Source organism: Coturnix japonica, unplaced genomic scaffold (assembly GCF_054131305.1).
Source record: "Coturnix japonica strain WE unplaced genomic scaffold, WE-NBRP24 Scf097, whole genome shotgun sequence".
In the NCBI taxonomy this organism is placed as follows: Eukaryota; Metazoa; Chordata; class Aves; order Galliformes; family Phasianidae; genus Coturnix; species Coturnix japonica.
In genome coordinates this window covers 251,646-273,635 of record NW_028189000.1, presented here as the reverse complement: position 1 = coordinate 273,635, position 21,990 = coordinate 251,646, and the positions used below count along the sequence as shown (strand labels likewise).

Below are 21,990 nucleotides of genomic sequence, written 5' to 3'. Positions count from 1 at the left end.
ATCTATGGGGTCTCTCTTCCCCTATAGGGACCCCCCCCAACTATGGGGTCTCTCTTCCCCTATAGGGACCCCCCCCAACTATGGGGTCTCTCATTCATTATAGGGACCCCCCCCCATCTATGGGGTCTCTCTTTCCCTATAGGACCCCCCCCCCCAACTATGGGGTCTCTCATTCATTATAGGGACCCCCCCCCCATCTATGGGGTCTCTCTTTCCCTATAGGGACCCCCCCCATCTATGGGGTCTCTCATTCATTATAGGGACCCCCCCCCCAACTATGGGGTCTCTCTTTCCCTATAGGACCCCCCCCCCATCTATGGGGTCTCTCTTTCCCTATAGGACCCCCCCCCCCATCTATGGGGTCTCTCTTTCCCTATAGGACCCCCCCCCCATCTATGGGGTCTCTCATTCATTATAGGGACCCCCCCCCCAACTATGGGGTCTCTCTTTCCCTACAGGGACCCCCCCCCATCTATGGGGTCTCTCATTCATTATAGGGACCCCCCCTCATCTATGGGGTCTCTCTTTCCCTATAGGACCCCCCCCCCATCTATGGGGTCTCTCATTCATTATAGGGACCCCCCCTCATCTATGGGGTCTCTCTTTCCCTATAGGACCCCCCCCCATCTATGGGGTCTCTCATTCATTATAGGGACCCCCCCCACAACCTTTAGGGTTGTGTCCCCCCCCCCCATTTTAGGGTCCCCCAGCCCCACTTTTAGGGGTCCCCCCACCCCCATTTTAAGGTTGTCCCCCCCATTTTCTGCCCCCCCACCCCCAGCCCATATTTAGGGTCTTCCCCCCATATTTAGGGTCCCCCACCCCATATTTAGGGTCCCATAACCCCATATTTAGGGTCCCATAACCCCATTTAGGGTCCCATAGCCCCATATTTAGGGTCCCATAACCCCATATTTAGGGTCCCATAGCCCCATTTAGGGTCCCATAGCCCCATATTTAGGGTCCCATAACCCCATATTTAGGGTCCCATAACCCCATTTAGGGTCCCATAGCCCCATATTTAGGGTCCCATAACCCCATATTTAGGGTCCTATAGCCCCATATTTAGGGTCCCATAACCCCATTTTAGGGTCCCATAGCCCCATATTTAGGGTCCCATATCCCCATATTTAGGGTCCCATAACCCCATTTTAGGGTCCCATAACCCATATTTAGGGTCCCATAGCCCCATTTTAGGGTCCCATAACCCCATATTTAGGGTCCTATAGCCCCATTTTAGGGTCCCATAGCCCCATATTTAGGGTCCCATAACCCCATATTTAGGGTCCCATAACCCCATATTTAGGGTCCCATGCCCCATATTTAGGGTCCCATAACCCCATATTTAGGGTCCCATAACCCCATATTTAGGGTCCCATAGCCCCATATTTAGGGTCCCATAGCCCCATATTTAGGGTCCTATAGCCCCATTTTAGGGTCCCATAACCCCATATTTAGGGTCCCATAACCCCATATTTAGGGTCCCATAGCCCCATTTTAGGGTCCCATAACCCCATTTTAGGGTCCCATAGCCCCATATTTAGGGTCCTATAGCCCCATTTAGGGTCCCATAGCCCCATATTTAGGGTCCTATAGCCCCATTTTAGGGTCCCATAGCCCCATATTTAGGGTCCCATAACCCCATATTTAGGGTCCCATAGCCCCATATTTAGGGTCCCATAGCCCCATATTTAGGGTCCCATAGCCCCATTTTAGGGTCCCATAGCCCCATATTTAGGGTCCCATAGCCCCATTTTAGGGTCCCATAACCCCATATTAGGGTCCCATAGCCCCATTTTAGGGTCCCATAGCCCCATATTTAGGGTCCCCCCACCCCATATTTAGGGTCCCATAACCCCATATTTAGGGTCCCATAGCCCCATATTTAGGGTCCCATAACCCCATTTTGGGGTCCCATAGCCCCATTTTAGGGTCCCATAGCCCCATATTTAGGGTCCCATAGCCCCATATTTAGGGTCCCATAACCCCATATTTAGGGTCCCATAGCCCCATATTTAGGGTCCCCCCACCCCATATTTAGGGTCCCATAACCCCATATTTAGGGTCCCATAGCCCCATATTTAGGGTCCCATAACCCCATTTTAGGGTCCCATAACCCCATATTTAGGGTCCCATAGCCCCATTTTAGGGTCCCATAGCCCCATATTTAGGGTCCCATAGCCCCATATTTAGGGTCCCATAGCCCCATTTAGGGTCCCATAACCCCATATTTAGGGTCCCATAGCCCCATATTTAGGGTCCCATAGCCCCATTTTAGGGTCCCATAACCCCATATTTAGGGTCCCATAGCCCCATATTTAGGGTCCCATAACCCCATATTTAGGGTCCCATAGCCCCATATTTAGGGTCCCATAACCCCATTTTAGGGTCCCATAACCCCATTTAGGGTCCCATAGCCCCATATTTAGGGTCCCCCCACCCCATTTTAGGGTCCCATAGCCCCATTTTAGGGTCCCATAGCCCCATTTTAGGGTCCCATAACCCCATTTAGGGTCCCATAGCCCCATATTTAGGGTCCCATAACCCCATATTTAGGGTCCCGTAGCCCCATTTTAGGGTCCCATAACCCCATATTTAGGGTCCCGTAGCCCCATATTTAGGGTCCCATAGCCCCATATTTAGGGTCCCATAACCCCATATTTAGGGTCCCATAACCCCATATTTAGGGTCCCATAGCCCCATTTAGGGTCCCATAACCCCATATTTAGGGTCCCATAGCCCCATATTTAGGGTCCCCCCCCCATATTTAGGGTCCCATAACCCCATTTTAGGGTCCCATAGCCCCATTTTAGGGTCCCATAACCCCATTTTAGGGTCCCATAGCCCCATATTTAGGGTCCCATAGCCCCATTTTAGGGTCCCATAGCCCCATATTTAGGGTCCCATAGCCCCATTTTAGGGTCCCATAGCCCCATATTTAGGGTCCCATAGCCCCATATTTAGGGTCCCATTGCCCCATTTTAGGGTCCCCCCCCCCACCTTCGTTCATACTCCATGTCTGACGCCGCTGCCAGTCGGGTGACACGGGGACTGGGAGGAACTGGGAAGGAAATAGAGTGAGATGGAGATTGGGACTGGGATGAGACCAGTATGGGACTGGGATAAACTGGGATAAACTGGGATAAACTGGGATAAACTGGGATGGAATGGGATGGACTGGGATGGACTGGGATGGAATGGGATGGAATGGGATGGAATGGGATGGAATGGGATGAACTGGGATGGGACCAGTATGGGACTGGCATGGACTGGGAAGGACTGGGAAGGCAATAGAGTGGCACTGGGATAAACTGGGATGGACTGGGATGAACTGGGATGGACTGGGATAAACTGGGATGGAATGGGATGGAATGGGATGGGACTGGGATGGACTGGGATGGACTGGGATGAAATGGGATGGACTGGGATGGACTGGGATGGGACCAGTATGGGACTGGGATGGGATGGACTGGGATGAACTGGGATGGACTGGGAAGGCAATAGAGTGGCACTGGGATAAACTGGGATGGATTGGGATGGACTGGGATGGACTGGGATGGACTGAGATGGACTGGGATGGAATGGGATGGAATGGGATGGGAATGGGAGGGACTGGGATGGGACTGGGATGGACTGGGATCAAACTGGGATGGACTGGGATAAACTGGGATGGACTGGGATAAACTGGGATGGACTGGGATAAACTGGGATGGACTGGGCTGAGCCCCATAGGCCAAGAGCTGCCACGTGCTGCACTCCATCAAGCCCCGCCCACCTCATTACCATGCAAACCACGCCCACCTTCATTAGCATACAGACAACAATTATAAGCCCCGCCCACCTCATTACCACAAAGCACCGCCCACCCCATTACCATACAAAACCACACCCACCTTCATTAGCACACAGACTTCGCCCACCTTTATTTGCATACGGACCACGCCCACCTCATCAGCATACAAACCACACCCACCACACCACACAACAGACCACACCCACCCCATTAGCATAGACGCCATGCCCACCTCATTAGCATACAAACCACGCCTCATCCCAACTACCATACAGACCACACCTACCATATTAGCATATAAAACCACGCCCACCCCATTAGCATACAAGCCACGCCCACCCCACCACCACACAGACCACACCCACCTCATTAGAATAGAACACACGCCCACCTCATTAGCATATAAGCAACGGCCACTTCATTAGCATACAAAACCACCAACACACAGACAGCACCCACCATATTAGCATACAAAAGCCACGCCCACCTCATTAGCACACAGCCTCCCAGCTACCATACAGACCACACCCACCTCATTAGCATAGATGCCACGCCCATCTCATTAGCATACAAACCACGCCCATCCCACAACACACAGACCATATCCACCTTATTAGCATAAAAGCCACGCCCATCTCCATTAGCATACAAACCACGCCCACTCCAACAGAGACCACACAGACCTCATTAGCATAGAAGCCACGCCCACCTCATTAGCATACAACCCCAGCTTCCACACAGACCACACCCACCTCATTAGCATAGACGCCACGCCCATCTCATTAGCATACTAACCCCGCCTACCTCATTACCATACAAAGCCTCCCCCAGCCCCCTTTAAACCCCGCCCCTTCCCCCCGAACCAGCCAATCAGATTCGCTCGTTCCCGTTCCCACGCTCCCCCCATTGACCCCGGTTCCTTTTCCCACCTCGGTCCGTTTCCCGCCGCCGCCGCCGTTTCTCCCCGCTTCAAAATGGCGGCTCCTCCTTGAGGCCGCTCAGCCCCTTCTTCCCCGCCCCCTCCGAGCTCCTATTGGTCGGCTCAGACGCCAGTCAGGAGATGCGAGGCGTTGATTGGGTGAGGGGACCAAAAGGGGCGGGGCGAGAAGTGGGTGGGGCCTAACGGGGAGGGGGCGGGACTTAAAGCTGGAAAGCTGGATCGCTATTGGCTGAGCGCCGCGAGGGAGCTCGCTGATTGGTCGACAGAGAGAGAGGCGGGACTAAAGTGACGAGGGGGCGGGACTTCGCGCCCGCTCTACGTTTCTATTAGCTGAGCGCTCCAAAGCCTCGCTCTGATTGGCGGAATGAGGGAAGGGGAGGAGTCTAAGCCTCGCAATGACGACTGGGAAATACCGGAAGTGGAGGGGGAGGGATTTCCGGTTTCAAGATGGCGGCGCTGTGGAAAGCGATCCGGTCGTTGAGGACAACGATGGGAACGAGGGGGAGAAGCGCCGGAACCGGAGCCGTCGTAACGACCCCGGAAGTGATCGGAGCAAACCGGAAGGAGGAAACGTGGGAGGAAGCGCAGCGGAAGGTGGGCGGGGCCTAAAGGGAAAAGGGGCGGGGCCTAACGGGGGGGTATGCGATGTGATTGGATGGGGGATGTGGGTATGGTAATGAGGGGGCGGGGCCAAAGCGAAGGGGAGGAGCCAGAGTGGGGGGGCGGGGCCTAACGGGAGGGGTTGGAGGGGTCTGTGTTGTGATTGGCTGAGGGAAGGGGATATGGTAATGAGGGGGCGGGGCCAGAGCGAGGGGGCGGGGCTTGTTGGTGAGGGGATGGGCTGCGATGTGATTGGCTGAGGGAAGAGGATATGGTAATGAGGGGGCGGGGCCAAAGCGACGGGGAGGAGCCAGAGAGAGGAGGCGGGGCCTAACGGGGGGGGTCTGTGTTGTGATTGGCTGATGGGGAGTGGGTATGGTAATGAGGGGGCGGGGACAAAGCGAGGGGCGGGGCTTAATGGGAGGGGTTGGAGGGGTCTGTGTTGTGATTGGCTGATGGGGAGTGGGTATGGTAATGAGGGGGCGGGGCTTAACGGGGCCCCTAACTCCCCATATCCCCAGCGTATCCCCTATATCTCCACTATAACCCCTATATCCCCATATCCCCCCATATCCCCCCCTATAACCCCCTATAACCCCATATAATCCCATATAACCCCATATAACCCCATATCTCCCCCCATATAACCCCATATAACCCCATATCCCCCCATATCCCCCCATATAACCCCATATAACCCCATATAACCCCATATCCCCCCATATAACCCCATATCCCCCCATATAACCCCATATAACCCCATATAACCCCATATAACCCCATATAACCCCATATAACCCCATATCCCCCCATATCCCCCCATATAACCCCATATAACCCCATATATCTCCCCATAGCACCCCGATCTCCACGGTTTCTATACGGATCCCGCTGCCGACCTGGCCAACGCTCGCGCCGTGTTCGTGGCCGGGGTGTCGCTGGCCTTGGTGCTGGGAGCGGCCTTCCTGCGTTACCTGCCTGACGGAGGGTATGGAATATATAGGGTTATATAGGATTACATAGGATTATATGGGGTTATATGGGGTTATATGGGGTTATATGGGGTTATATGGGGTTATATGGGGTTATATGGGGTTATATGGGGGGATATGGGGTTATATGGGGTTATATGGGGTTATATGGGGGGATATGGGGTTATATGGGGGAATATGGGGTCTATGGGGGGATATAGGGGGATATGGGGGTATATGGGGTTATATGGGGGTATAGGGGGAAATATGGGGGGATATGGGGTTATATGGGGGGATATGGGGTTATATGGGGGATATGGGGTTATATGGGGTTATATAGGGTTATATACAGGAGATTTGGGGCCATTTATAGGGTCCCCCCCTATATATCCTATATGTTCCCCTATAGGTTACAGCTGTGGTCGCGCCGTGAGGCCGAACGTCTCATTCGGGATCGGGAACGTCGGGGGCTGCCCCTCATTGACCCCAATTACTACGACCCTAAAAGGCTGACGCTGCCCCATGAGGATTGAATGGGGTGGGGGGGGTCTGACCCTATAAACAGGAACCCCATAAATAGGGGGAAACCCCAAATAAACTGCTGGACTTATGGGGTTTTGGAGGGGTTTGATTTGATTTGGGGGATACCAGGATCCCATATTGACCCCATAGAGACCCTATAGAGCCCAGGATCCCATAGAGACCCCATAGAGACCCCATAGAGACCCTATAGAGACCCCAAATGCGGCCCTATAGAGACCAGGATCCCATATTGACCCCATAGAGACCCTATAGAGATCAGGATCCCATATTGACCCCATAGAGACCCTATAGAGACCAGGATCCCATATTGACCCCATAGAGACCCTATAGAGACCAGGATCCCATATTGACCCCATAGAGACCCTATAGAGATCAGGATCCCATATTGACCCCATAGAGACCCTATAGAGACCAGGATCCCATATTGACTGCATAGAGACCCTGTAGAGACCCTATAGAGATCAGGATCCCATAGAGACCCCATAGAGACCCAATAGAGACCAGGATCCCATATTGACCCCATAGAGACCCTATAGAGACCAGGATCCCATAGAGACCCCATAGAGACCCTATAGAGATCAGGATCTCATATTGACCCCATAGAGACCCTATAGAGACCAGGATCCCATATTGACCCCATAGAGACCCTATAGAGACCAGGATCCCATATTGGCCCCATAGAGACCCTATAGAGCCCAGGATCCCATATTGGCCCCATAGAGACTCTATAGAGCCCAGGATCCCATATTGACCCCATAGAGACCCCATAGAGACCCTATAGAGATCAGGATCCCATATTGACCCCATAGAGACCCTATAGAGACCAGGATCCCATATAGACCCGTTTTGCCCCACTTTATGGGGTCTTTCAGTCCCTATAGGGCAGCTGTGAGGCCCCATAGAGCCCTAAAAGCCGCCCCCATTACAACCCCCGCCCCCTATAGGGCCCTATAGGATCCTATGTGACCCTATAAGGCCCTATAAGGCCCAACGGGCGCCTCGTCCTTTTTGACCCTTCCCGGCTTCCGTAGGCGCGCTGCTGTGTCACGAAGCCACGCCCCTTACGTCTGTGCGCGATGACGTCAGTCCCGCCCCTTGCGTCGGTGCGTGATGACGTCAGCAAGGAGGAAGAAGGGCGTGGCTTCCCCCATCCCGCACCGTCCGCTGAGGGAGGAAGGGCGGGGCGGGAGCTTTGGACCAATCAGAGAGCAGAAAGCTAGCGGAAGTCCCTCCCTACTTCCTCAGTCTATCCAATAGGAGGAGAGGGATGAAGCGGCGTCCAATAGGAAGGAAGGGGATGGGCGGGGCTTAGAGAGCGGGGCGGGGAGCGGCGGGGAGCGGCGCCGCCATCTTGTCGCGGAGGAGCCGAGAGCTGCGGGCGGGACCCGGCGCGGGGCCTGGACAGCGCCATTGGTACGGACCGAAAGGGCGGAAAGAGCCGAAAAGGGACGGAAAGAGCCGAACGGGGACGGGGGGATCGATAGGGGGAGATGGGGATATGGGGGGGAATGGGGGGATTAGTTAATGGGGGTAATTAGTGAGGGGGGGTTGATTTGTTAATGAGGGGGGAATTAGTGAGGGGGGGTTGTTTGTTAATGAGGGGGGGTTAATTAGTGAGGGGGGGTAATTAGTTAATGGGGGGGGTAATTAGTGAGGGGGGGGTAACTAATGAGGGGGGGGTAATTAGTGAGGGGGGGTAATTAGTGAGGGGGAGGTTGTTAATGAGGGGGGGGTTGTTAATGAGGGGGGGGTAATTAGTTAATGAAGGGGGAGTAATTAATGGGGGGGGTAATTAGTTAATGAAGGATGGGGTGGTTAATGAAGGGGGGGTAATTAGTGAGGGGGGGTAATTAGTTAATGAAGGGGGGGTGGTTAATGGGGGGGGTAATTAGTTAATTAAGGGGGGAGTAATTAGTGAGGGGGGGTAATTAGTTAATGGGGGGGTAATTAGTGAGGGGGGTAATTAGTGAGGGGGGGTGATTAGTGAGGGGGGGTGATTAGTAAGGGGGGGTTGTTTGTTAATGAGGGGGGGTTAATTAGTGAAGGGGGGGTAATTAGTGAAGGGGGGGTAATTAGTTAATGAAGGGGGGTAATTAGTGGGGGGGGGTTGTTTGTTAATGAGGGGGGGTTAATTAGTGAGAAGGGGTGATTAGTGAGGGGGAGTGATTAGTTAATGAAGGGGTGTAATTAGTTGATGGGGGGGGTGATTAGTGAGGGGGGGTAATTAGTGAAGGGGGGTGGTTAATGAAGGGGGGGGTTGTTTGTTAATGGGGGGGGTAATTAGCTAAGGGGGGTAATTAGTTAATGGGGGGGTAATTAGTGAGGGGGGGTAATTAGTGAAGGGGGGTTGATTAGTGAAGGGGGGGTGGTTAATGAGGGGGGGGGTTGTTTGTTAATGAGGGGGGGTTAATTAGTGAAGGGGGGGTAATTAGTTAATGGGGGGGTAATTAGCTATGGGGGGTAATTAGTTAATGAGGGGGGGTAATTAGTGAAGGGGGGAGTGATTAATGAGGGGGGGGTAATTAGTTAATGGGGGGGGTAATTAGTGAGGGGGGGGTTGTTAATGAGGGGGTGTAATTAGTGAGGGGGGGTGATTAGTTAATGGGGGGGTAATTAGTGAGGGGAGTAATTAGTTAATGAAGGGGGGTAACTAATGAGGGGGTGGTTGTTAATGAGGGGGGGGTAATTAGTGAGGGGGGGTAATTAGTTAATGAAGGGGGGGTGGTTAATGAAGGGGGGGTAATTAGTTAATGGGGGGGGTAATTAGTGAGGGGGGGTGATTAGTAAGGGGGGGTTTTTTGTTAATGGGGGGGGTTAATTAGTGAAGGGGGGGTAATTAGTGAGGGGGGGTAATTAGTGAAGGGGGGGTGATTAATGAGGGGGGGTAATTAGTGAGGGGGGGTGATTAGCTAAGGGGGGTAATTAGTTAATGGGGGGTAATTAGTGGGGGGGGTGATTAGTTAAGGGGGGGTGGTTAATGAGGGGGGGGTAATTAGTGAGGGGGGGTAATTAGCTACGGGGGGTAATTAGTTAATGGGGGGGAGTAATTAATGAGGGGGGGTAATTAGTGAGGGGGGTAATTAGTGAATGGGGGGGTTGTTAATGAGGGGGGGTAATTAGTGAGGGGGGGTTGTTAATGAGGGGGGGTAATTAGTTAATGAAGGGGGGGTGGTTAATGAAGGGGGGGTAATTAGTGAGGGGGGGTAATTAGTTAATGGGGGGGAGTAATTAATGAGGGGGGGGTAATTAGTGAGGGGGGGTGATTAGTAAAGGGGGGTGGTTAATGAGGGCGGGTAATTAGTTAATTAAGAGGGGGTAATTAGTGAAGGGGGGGTTAATTAATGAGGGGGGGGTAATTAGTGAGGGGGGTAATTAGTGAAGGGGGGGTAATTAATGAGGGGGGGATTAATGAAGGGGGGGTAATTAGTTAATGGGGGGGGTAATTAGTTAATGGGGGGGTAATTAGTTAATTAAGGGGGGTAATTAGTGAGAGGGGGTGATTAGTGAAGGGGGGCTGGTTAATGAGGGGGGGGTTGTTTGTTAATGAGGGGGGTTAATTAGTGAGGGGGGGTGATTAGTTAATGAAGGGGGGGGAACTAATGAGGGAGGGGTTGTTAATGAGGGGGGGGTAATTAGTGAGGGGGGGTAATTAGTGAAGGGGGGGTGATTAATGAGGGGGGGGGTGTTTGTTAATGAGGGGGGGTAATTAGTGAGGGGGGGTGATTAGCTAAGGGGGGTAATTAGTTAATGGGGGGGTAATTAGTGAGGGGGGGTGATTAGTGATGGGGGGGTAATTAGTGAAGGGGGGGGTGGTTAATGAGAGGGGGATTGTTTGTTAATGGGGGGGGTTAATTAGTTAATGAGGGGGTAATTAATGAAGGGGGGGTGATTAGTGAGGGGGGGTAATTAGTGAATGGGGGTGGTTAATGAAGGGGGGGTAATTAGTTAATTAAAGGGGGTAATTAGTGAAGGGGGGTGATTAATGAAGGGGGGTAATTAGTGAAGGGGGGTAATTAGTTAATGAAGGGGGGTGGTTAATGAAGGGGGGGTAATTAGTGATGTGGGGGGGGTTGTTTGTATATGAGAGGGGCTTAATGAGGGTTAATTGGGGGGGTAATTAGTTAATGAAGGGGGGGAGGTTTATGAAGGGGGGTGATTAATGAATGGGGGGTAATTAGTGAAGGGGGGGTAATTAGTTAATGAAGGGTGGGTAATTAGTGACGTGGGGGGGTTGTTTGTTAATGAGGGGGGGTTAATGAGGGTTAATTGAGGGGATAATTAGTTAATGAAGGGGGTAATTAGTGAAGGGGGGGTAATTAGTGAAGGGATGGTTAATGAAAGGGGGGTGATTAAAGAAGGGGGGGTAATTAGTTAATGAAGGGGGGGTGATTAATGAGGAGGGGTGATGGCTTTAATTCTATGTTAATGGGGGAGACTTAATTAGGGATGATGTTAATTAGAGCTACTGGTTAATTGGGAATGTTATTAATGGGGTTTAATGGGAGATCTGTGCATAATAATGAAACTTGTTAATGAAGGAAGTAGTAATTAAGAAGTTAGTAATTAACGTGGAACTGTTAACGAGGGCGCTTCGTTAGCAGGGGGGCTCATTAATTTGCATGGGGGGGTTAATTGGGAACCTCATTAATGGGGTGGCACCCAATGGAACCCAATGGAACCCAATGGGACACAATGGGATCCAATGGAACCCAATGGGACCCAATGGAACCCAATGGGACCCAATAGAACCCAATGGGAACCAATGGAACCCAATAGAACCCAATGGGACCCAATGGAATCCAATGGGACCCAATAGAACCCAATGGGACCCAATGGAACCCAATAGAACCCAATGGGACCCAATGGAATCCAATGGGACCCAATAGAACCCAATGGAACCCAATAGAACCCAATGGGACCCAATGGAACCCAATGGGACCCAATAGAACCCAATGGAACCCAATGGGACCCAATGGAACCCAATGGGACCCAATAGAACCCAATGGGACCCAATAGAACCCAATAGAACCCAATGGGACCCAATAGAACCCAATAGAACCCAATGGAACCCAATGGGACCCAATGGAACCCAATAGAACCCAATGGGACCCAATAGAACCCAATGGGACCCAATAGAACCCAATAGAACCCAATGGGATCCAATAGAACCCAATAGAACCCAATGGGACCCAATGGAACCCAATGGGACCCAATAGAACCCAATGGAACCCAATGGGACCCAATAGAACCCAATAGAACCCAATGGGACCCAATAGGACCCAATGGAACCCAATAGAACCCAATGGAACCCAATAGAACCCAATGAGACCCAATAGAACCCAATAGAACCCAATGGGGACCCAATGGAACCCAGTAGAACCCAATGGGACCCAATAGAACCCAATGGGACCCAATGGAACCCAATGGGACCCAATAGAACCCAATGGAACCCAATAGAACCCAATGGGACCCAATGGAACCCAATGGGACCCAATGGGACCCAATGGAACCCAATGGGACCCAATAGAACCCAATGGGACCCAATGGAACCCAATGGCACCCAATGGAACCCAATGGCACCCAATGGGACCCAATGGAACCCAATGGAACCCAATATAACCCAATGGGACCCAATAGAACCCAATGGGACCTAATAGAACCCAATGGGACCCAATGGAATCCAATGGGACCCAATAGAACCCAATGGAACCCAATAGAACCCAATAGAACCCAATAGAACCCAATGGGACCCAATAGAACCCAATGGAACCCAATGGGACCCAATAGAACCCAATGGGACCCAATGGCACCCAATGGGACCCAATAGAACCCAATAGAACCCAATGGGACCCAATGGAACCCAATGGGACCCAGTAGAACCCAATGGAACCCAATGGGACCCAATAGAAACCAATAGAACCCAATGGGACCCAATAGGACCCAATGGAACCCAATAGAACCCAATGGAACCCAATAGAACCCAATGAGACCCAATAGAACCCAATAGAACCCAATGGGGACCCAATGGAACCCAGTAGAACCCAATGGGACCCAATGGAACCCAATGGAACCCAATGGGACCCAATGGCACCCAATGGGACCCAATAGAACCCAATAGAACCCAATGGGACCCAATGGAACCCAATGGGACCCAGTAGAACCCAATGGAACCCAATGGGACCCAATAGAACCCAATAGAACCCAATGGGACCCAATAGGACCCAATGGAACCCAATAGAACCCAATGGAACCCAATAGAACCCAATGAGACCCAATAGAACCCAATAGAACCCAATGGGGACCCAATGGAACCCAGTAGAACCCAATGGGACCCAATAGAACCCAATGGGACCCAATGGAACCCAATGGGACCCAATAGAACCCAATGGAACCCAATAGAACCCAATGGGACCCAATGGAACCCAATGGGACCCAATGGGACCCAATGGAACCCAATGGGACCCAATAGAACCCAATGGGACCCAATGGAACCCAATGGCACCCAATGGAACCCAATGGCACCCAATGGGACCCAATGGGACCCAATGGAACCCAATAGAACCCAATAGAACCCAATGGGACCTAATAGAACCCAGTGGGATCCAATGGAATCCAATGGGACCCAATAGAACCCAATGGAACCCAATAGAACCCAATAGAACCCAATAGAACCCAATGGGACCCAATAGAACCCAATGGAACCCAATGGGACCCAATAGAACCCAATGGGACCCAATGGAACCCAATGGGACCCAATGGAACCCAATGGGACCCAATGGGACCCAATAGGACCCAATAGAACCCAATGGAACCCAATGGGACCCAATAGAACCCAATGGAACCCAATAGGACCCAATGGGACCCAATAGAACCCAATGGGACCCAATAGAACCCAATGGAACCCAATGGAACCCAATGGGACCCAATAGAACCCAATAGGACCCAATGGAACCCATTGGTTGCTCTATGCCACCCTTGATTCCCATTGGCCATCTCCATATCACCCTTGATTCCCATTGGCTGTCTGTAAATCACCCTTGTTTCCCATTGGCTGTCTCCACATCCCTCTCGTCTCCCATTGGTAGATGTCCAGCTCCCCGCTGTCGAAGAAGCGCCGCGTGTCCGGGTCAGAACCGAACCTCAGTGTCACCAACGTCCCCAACAGCGACAGCCCCGCCAACGTGAGTGGGACCTATTGTTATCTATTGTTATCTATTGTTAGCTATTGTTATCTGTTGTTATCTATTGTTAGCTATTGTTAGCTATTGTCCCCCCCCATTGACACCCATTGACACCCATTGTCTCGCATTGTCACCCATTGTCCCCATTGTCACCCATTGATACCCATTGTCCCCCATTGTCACCCATTGTCACCCATTGTCACCCATTGTCACCCATTGACACCCATTGTCACCCATTGTCTCCCATTGTCCCCCATTGACACCCATTGTCACCCATTGACACCCATTGTCCCCCATTGACACCCATTGTCACCCATTGTCCCCTATTGTCACCCATTGTCACCCATTGACACCCATTGTCCCCTATTGTCACCCATTGTCACCCATTGACACCCATTGTCACCCATTGACACCCATTGTCCCCCATTGACACCCATTGTCACCCATTGACACCCATTGTCACCCATTGTCACCCATTGACACCTATTGTCACCCATTGACACCCATTGTCCCCCATTGTCACCCATTGTCCCCCATTGTCCCCATTGACACCCATTGACACCCATTGTCACCCATTGTCCCCCACTGTCCCCCATTGACACCCATTGTCACCCATTGTCACCCATTGTCACCCATTGTCACCCATTGTCCCCATTGACACCCATTGTCCCCCATTGTCCCCCATTGACACCCATTGTCACCCATTGTCCCCCATTGTCACCCATTGTCCCCCATTGACACCCATTGTCCCCATTGTCACCCATTGTCCCCATTGTCCCCCATTGACACCCATTGTCCCCCATTGTCCCCCATTGACACCCATTGTCCCCATTGTCACCCATTGTCCCCATTGACACCCATTGACACCCATTGTCCCCCATTGTCCCCATTGACACCCATTGACACCCATTGTCCCCCATTGACACCCATTGTCCCCCACTGTCACCCATTGTCCCCCATTGACACCCATTGTCCCCCATTGTCCCCATTGACCCCCATTGTCACCCATTGTCACCCATTGTCCCCCATTGTCCCCCATTGTCACCCATTGTCCCCCATTGTCCCCCATTGACACCCATTGTCACCCATTGTCCCCCATTGTCCCCCATTGTCCCCCATTGTCCCCCATTGACCCCCATTGTCCCCCATTGTCACCCATTGTCCCCCATTGACACCCATTGTCACCCATTGTCCCCCATTGTCCCCCATTGTCACCCATTGTCCCCCATTGTCCCCCATTGACACCCATTGTCACCCATTGTCCCCCATTGTCCCCCATTGTCCCCCATTGTCACCCATTGTCCCCCATTGTCCCCCATTGACCCCCATTGTCACCCATTGTCACCCATTGTCCCCCATTGACACCCATTGTCACCCATTGTCCCCCATTGTCCCCCATTGTCCCCCATTGTCACCCATTGTCCCCCATTGTCCCCCATTGTCCCCCCTTGTGTCCCGTTGTCACCCATTGTCCCCCATTGTCACCCATTGTCCCCCATTGTCTCCCATTGTCACCCATTGTCACCCATTGTCACCCATTGTCCCCCATTGTCCCCCATTGACACCCATTGTCACCCATTGTCACCCATTGTCACCCATTGTCACCCATTGACACCCATTGACCCCTATTGTCACCCATTGTCCCCCATTGACACCCATTGACACCCATTGTCCCCCATTGTCCCCCATTGACACCCATTGTCCCCCATTGACACCCATTGTCCCCCATTGACACCCATTGTCACCCACTGTCACTCATTGACACCCATTGACACCCATTGTCCCCTATTGTCACCCATTGTCACCCATTGTCTCCCATTGTCCCCTATTGTCTCCCATTGTCACACATTGATGCCCATTGATCCCCATTGATCCCCATTGATCCCCCTTGATCTCCATTGATCTCCATTGATCCCCATTGATCCCCATTGACCCCCATTGATCCCATTGATTCCCATTGATCCCCATTGATCCCCATTGATCCCCATTGATGCCCATTGATTCCCATTGATCCCCATTGATGCCCATTGATCCCCATTGATCCCCATTGATGCCCATTGATCCCCATTGATCTCCATTGATCCCCATTGATCCCCATTGATCCCCATTGATGCCCATTGATCCCCATTGATCCCCATTGATCCCCATTGACCCCCTTTGATTCCCACTGATGCCCATTGACCCCAATGTCCACATTGACCCCATTGCTCTCATTGATCCCCTTTGATTCCCATTGATCTCTATTGATCCCCATTGACGCCATTGACCCCAATGTCCCCATTGACCCCATTGACCCCCATTGTCCCCCATTGACCCCCATTGATCCCCATTGATCCCTATTGACCCCATTGACCCCAATGTCCCCATTGACCCCATTGCTCTCATTGACCCCCATTGACCCCAATGTCCCCATTGACCCCATTGATCCCATTGACACCCATTGACACCCATTGACACCCATTGTCACCCATTGATCCCCATTGACCCCCATTGACCCCCATTGACCCCCATTGATCTCCATTGATCCCCATTGATCCCATTGATTCCCATTGATTTCCATTGATTCCCATTGATCCCATTGATCTCCATTGATCCCCATTGACCCCCATTGATCTCCATTGATCCCCATTGATCCCCATTGATCCCCATTGACCCCATTGATCCCCATTGATGCCCATTGATTCCCATTGACCCTATTGATCCCATTGACCCCAATGTCCCCATTGACCCCATTGACCCCATTGACCCCCATTGATCTCCATTGATCCCCATTGATCTCCATTGATCCCCATTGATCCCCATTGACCCCCATTGATCCCATTGACCCCCATTGACCCCCATTGATCTCCATTGATCCCCATTGATCTCCATTGATCCCCATTGATGCCCATTGATTCCCATTGATGCCCATTGATCCCCATTGATGCCCATTGATCTCCATTGATCCCCATTGACCCCCATTGATGCCCATTGACCCCCATTGATCCCTATTGACCCCATTGACCCCAATGTTCCCATTGACCCCATTGATTCTCATTGACCCCATTGACCCCATTGACCTCAATGTCCCCATTGACCCCATTGCTCCCATTGACCCCATTGACCCCAATGTCCCCATTGACCCCATTGATCCCATTGTCCCCCATTGACACCCATTGTCACCCATTGATCCCCGTTGATCCCTATTGACCCCATTGACCTCAATGTCCCCATTGACCCCATTGCTCCCACTGACCCCCATTGATCTCCATTGATCCCCATTGATCCCTATTGACCCCAATGTCCCCATTGACCCCATTGCTCTCATTGACCCCCATTGACCCCAATGTCCCCATTGACCCCATTGACCCCATTGACCCCATTGCTCTCATTGACCCCCATTGATCCCCATTGACCCCATTGATCCCCATTGATGCCCATTGATTCCCATTGACCCTATTGATCCCATTGACCCCAATGTCCCCATTGATCCCATTGACCCCAATGTCCCCATTGACCCCATTGACCCCAATGTCCCCATTGACCCCAATGTCCCCATTGACCCCATTGACCCCATAACTCCAAACGTTGGGCTCTGACCCTAAATGGCTGCTGACCCTACAGGGAATGGCGAAGAACGGCGGCGAAGCGGAGATCGATGAGGGGCTGTACTCGAGGCAGCTGTGAGTGTGGGCTCTTATGGGGTCTTATGGGGTTTTATGGGGTTTTTATGGGGTCTTATGGGGTTCTATGGGGTTTTATGGGGTCTTACGTGGTTTTATGGGGTCTTATGGGGCCTTATGGGGTTTTTATAGGGTCTTACGGGTTTTTATGGGGTTTTATGGGGTTTTATGGGGTCTTATGGGGCCTTATGGGGTTTTTATGGGGTCTTATGGGGCCTTATGGGGCCTTATGGGGTTTTTATGGGATCTTATGGGGTTCTATGGTGTTTTTATGGGGTCTAATGGGTTTTTATGGGGTCTTATGGGGTTCTATGGGGTTTTTGTGGGCTCTTATGGGTTTTTATGGGGTCTTATGGGGCCTTATGGGGTCTTATGGGTCTTATGTGGTTTTCATGGGGTCTTATGGGTTTTCATGGGGTCTTATGGGTTTTTATGGGGTCTTATGGGTTTTTATGGGGTCTTATGGGGTTCTTTGGGGTTTTTATGGGGTCTTATGGGTTTTTATGGGGTCTTATGGGGTTTTAAGGGGTCTAGTGGGGTCTTATAAGGTTTTATGGGGTCTTATGGGGTTTTGGGGGGCTTGGGGAGTCTTATGGGGTCCTGTGGGGTTTTGTGGGGTTTTATGTGGGCTTATGAGGATTTATGGGGTCTTATGGGGTATTTATGGGGTTTTTATGGGGTCTTACGGGCTTTTAAAGGGTCTAGTGGGGTCTTATTAGGTTTTATCGGGTCTTATGGGATCTTATGGTGTCTTATGGGGTTTTATGGGGTTTTGGGTGGTTTTATGGGGTCTTATGGGGTTTTGGGGGTCTTGGGGGGTCTTATGGGGTCTTACGGGGTTTTGTGGGGTTTTATGTGGTCTTATGAGGATTTATGGGGTCTTAAGGGTATTTATGCGGTTTTTATGAGGTCTTATGGGTTTTTATGGGGTCTTATGGGTTTTTATGGGGTCTTATGGGGTTCTATGGGGTTTTTATGGGGTCTTACGGGGTCTTACGGGGTTTTTATGGGGTCTTATGGGTTTTTTTGGGTTCTTACGGGGTCTTATGGGGTTTTTATGGGGTCTTATGGGGGTTTTATAGGGTCTTACCCTCTACTAACCCCCCCTTAATGACCTAATTAACACCATTAATTACCCCCCCTGTTCATGGCTGGGCTTTAACCCTCTCCCCCCCTGGTTAACGATCTAATTAACGCTAATTAACGTTAATTACCCCCCAGGTACATGCTGGGCCTTAACCCTCTTTCTCCTCTACTAACCCCGCCCTTAATGGCCTAATTAACACCATTAATTACCCCTAATGAACATGGTTGGGCCTTAACCCTTTCCTGACCCCCTCTCCCCCCTCGTTAACGATCTAATTAACGCTAATTAACGTTAATTAACCCCTAGGTACATGCTGGGCCTTAACCCTCTTTCTCCTCTACTAACCCCCCCCCTTAATGACCTAATTAACACCATTAATTACCCCTAATGAACATGGCTGGGCCTTAACCCTCTACCCCCTGGTTAACGATCTAATTAACGCTAATTAACGTTAATTACCCCCTAGGTACATGCTGGGCCTTAACCCTCTTTCTCCTCTACTAACCTCCCCCTTAATGACCTAATTAACACCATTAATTACCCCCCAGGTACATGGCTGGGCCTTAACCCTCTCCCCCCCTCATTAATGATCTAATTAACGCTAATTAACGTTAATTACCCCCTAGGTACATGCTGGGCCTTAACCCTCTTTCTTCTCTACTAACCCCTCCCTTAATGACCTAATTAACACCATTAATTACCCCTAATGAACATGCTGGGCCTTAACCCTTTCCTGACCCCCTCTACCCCCTCGTTAACGAGCTAATTAACACTAATTAACGCCAATTAACGTTAATTAACCCCTAGGTACCTGCTGGGCCTTAACCCTCTTTCTCCTCTACTAACCCCCCCTTAATGACCTAATTAACACTATTAATTACCCCTAATGAACATGGCTGGGCCTTAACCCTCTCCCCCCCTGGTTAACGATCTAATTAACGCTAATTAACGTTAATTACCCCCTAGGTACATGCTGGGCCTTAACCCTCTTTCTCCTCTTCTAACTCCCCCTTAATGACCTAATTAACACCATTAATTACCCCCCCAGGTACATGGCTGGGCCTTAACCCTTTCCTGACCCCCTCTACCCCCTCGTTAATGAGCTAATTAACACTAATTAACGCCAATTAACGTTAATTACCTCTTAGGTACCTGCTGGGCCTTAACCCTCTTTCTCCTCTACTAACCCCCCCTTAATGACCTAATTAACACCATTAATTACCCCTAATGAACATGGCTGGGCCTTAACCCTTTCCTGACCTCCTCTACCCCCTGGTTAACGATCTAATTAACTCTAATTAACGTTAATTAACCCCTAGGTACATGCTGGGCCTTAACCCTCTTTCTCCTCTTCTAACCCCCCCCTTAATGACCTAATTAACACCATTAATTACCCCCCAGGTACATGGCTGGGCCTTAACCCTTTCCTGACCCCCTCTACCCCCTCATTAACGAGCTAATTAATACTAATTAACGCTAATTAACATTAATTAACCCCTAGGTACATGCTGGGCCTTAACCCTCTTTCTCCTCTACTAACCCCCCCCTTAATGACCTAATTAACACCATTAATTACCCCTAATGAACATGCTGGGCCTTAACCCTTTCCTGACCCCCTCTACCCCCTCGTTAATGAGCTAATTAACACTAATTAACGCCAATTAACGTTAATTACCTCCTAGGTACCTGCTGGGCCTTAACCCTCTTTCTCCTCTACTAACCTCCCCCTTAATGACCTAATTAATTACCCCTAATGAACATGCTGGGCCTTAACTCTTTCCTGACCCCCTCTACCCCCTGGTTAACGATGTAATTAACGCTAATTAACGTTAATTACCCCCCAGGTACGTGCTGGGCCACGAGGCCATGAAGCGGATGCAGACGTCCAACGTGTTGGTGTCGGGGCTGCGGGGGCTGGGGGTGGAGGTGGCCAAGAACCTGGTGCTGGGGGGGGTCAAATCCGTCACCCTACACGACCCCCAGCCTGCGACGTGGGCTGATCTGTCATCACAGGTGGGTTAATTAGCGTTAATTAGTGTTAATTAGTCCTTAATTAGGGTTAATAGGGCCTGGGAGGGGGATATGGGGCCATTTGGGGGGGGTATGGAGCCCTGGGGGGGGTCAAATCCGTCACCCTACACGACCCCCAGCCTGCAACGTGGGCTGATCTGTCATCACAGGTGGGTTAATTAGCGTTAATTAGTGTTAATTAGGTGTTAATTGGGTCCTAATGAACAATGGGGGTCTATATGGGGCCATATGGGGGGGTTTATGGGGTCCTGGGGGGGGTTAAATCCGTCACCCTACACGACCCCCAGCCCGCGACCTGGGCCGACCTGTCATCACATGTGGGTTAATTAGCGTTAATTAGTGTTAATTAGTGATTAATTAGAGTTAATGGGGACTGAGAGTTGTTATAGAGGGGGGTATTGGGCCTTGGGGGGGGTTTATGGGGTCAAATCCGTCACCCTACACGACCCCCAGCCCGCAACGTGGGCTGATCTGTCATCACAGGTGGGTTAATTAGTGTTAATTAGTCATTAACGAGGTGCTAATTAGGGCTAATGAACTCCCTATGGGGGATATGGGGCCATTTGGGGGGGGTTTATGGGGTCATTAGGGGGGTTTATGGGGTCCAATCAGTCACCCTACACGACCCCCAGCCCTCGACGTGGGCCGACCTGTCATCACAGGTGGGTTAATTAGCGTTAATTAGTGTTAATTAGCTATTAATGAGGGTTAATAGGGCCTGGGATGGGGATATGGGGCCATTTGGGGGGGGTATGGAGACCTGGGGAGGGTCAAATCCGTCACCCTACACGACCCCCAGCCTGCAACATGGGCCGACCTGTCATCACAGGTGGGTTAATTAGCGTTAATTAGTGTTAATTAGGTGTTAATTAGTCCTTAATTAGGGTTAATAGGGCCTGGGAGGGGGATATGGGGCCATATGGGGGTGGTATGGAGACCTGGGGGGGGTCAAATCCGTCACCCTACACGACCCCCAGCCTGCAACGTGGGCTGATCTGTCATCACAGGTGGGTTAATTAGCGTTAATTAGTGTTAATTAGGGTTAATGAGCTCCATATGGGGGATAAGGGGCCATATGGGGGTGGTATGGAGACCTGGGGGGGGTCAAATCCGTCACCCTACACGACCCCCAGCCTGCAACGTGGGCCGACCTGTCATCACAGGTGGGTTAATTAGCGTTAA

General features: G+C 51.2%; 2 protein-coding genes across 7 annotated transcripts in view; both read left to right on the top strand.

Annotated features, from left to right (window-relative positions):
- Positions 1-5,087: 5,087 nt before the first annotated feature.
- On the top strand, positions 5,088-6,914 carry LOC146751342 (NADH dehydrogenase [ubiquinone] 1 beta subcomplex subunit 11, mitochondrial-like). Of its 2 annotated transcripts, XM_085534724.1 has the most exons (3): positions 5,154-5,327; positions 6,191-6,321; positions 6,714-6,914. In XM_085534724.1, exons 1-3 carry the CDS (start codon positions 5,181-5,183, stop codon positions 6,835-6,837), a joined length of 402 nt encoding a protein of 133 aa, XP_085390850.1. In that variant the 5' UTR covers positions 5,154-5,180; the 3' UTR covers positions 6,838-6,914. The 2 variants fall into 2 exon arrangements, with proteins under 2 accessions (XP_085390851.1, XP_085390850.1); XM_085534725.1 differs by lacking the exon at positions 6,191-6,321 and having other exon boundaries at positions 5,088-5,327.
- A 1,281-nt stretch (positions 6,915-8,195) lies between these two features.
- The window catches only part of UBA1 (ubiquitin like modifier activating enzyme 1), a 73,355-nt gene continuing 59,560 nt past the window's right edge, over positions 8,196-21,990 (top strand). For 4 of the 5 annotated variants that reach the window (XM_085534711.1, XM_085534713.1, XM_085534714.1 and 1 more), the window contains exons 1-4: positions 8,196-8,260; positions 13,933-14,028; positions 17,632-17,690; positions 20,622-20,790. In XM_085534711.1, the coding sequence (XP_085390837.1) occupies positions 13,933-14,028; positions 17,632-17,690; positions 20,622-20,790 (324 nt within the window). In that variant the 5' untranslated portion in view covers positions 8,196-8,260. Of the gene's footprint in view, positions 8,261-13,932; positions 14,029-17,631; positions 17,691-20,621; positions 20,791-20,999; positions 21,126-21,990 lie in introns of those variants that run through there. The other variant, XM_085534712.1, reaches the window with a different exon arrangement.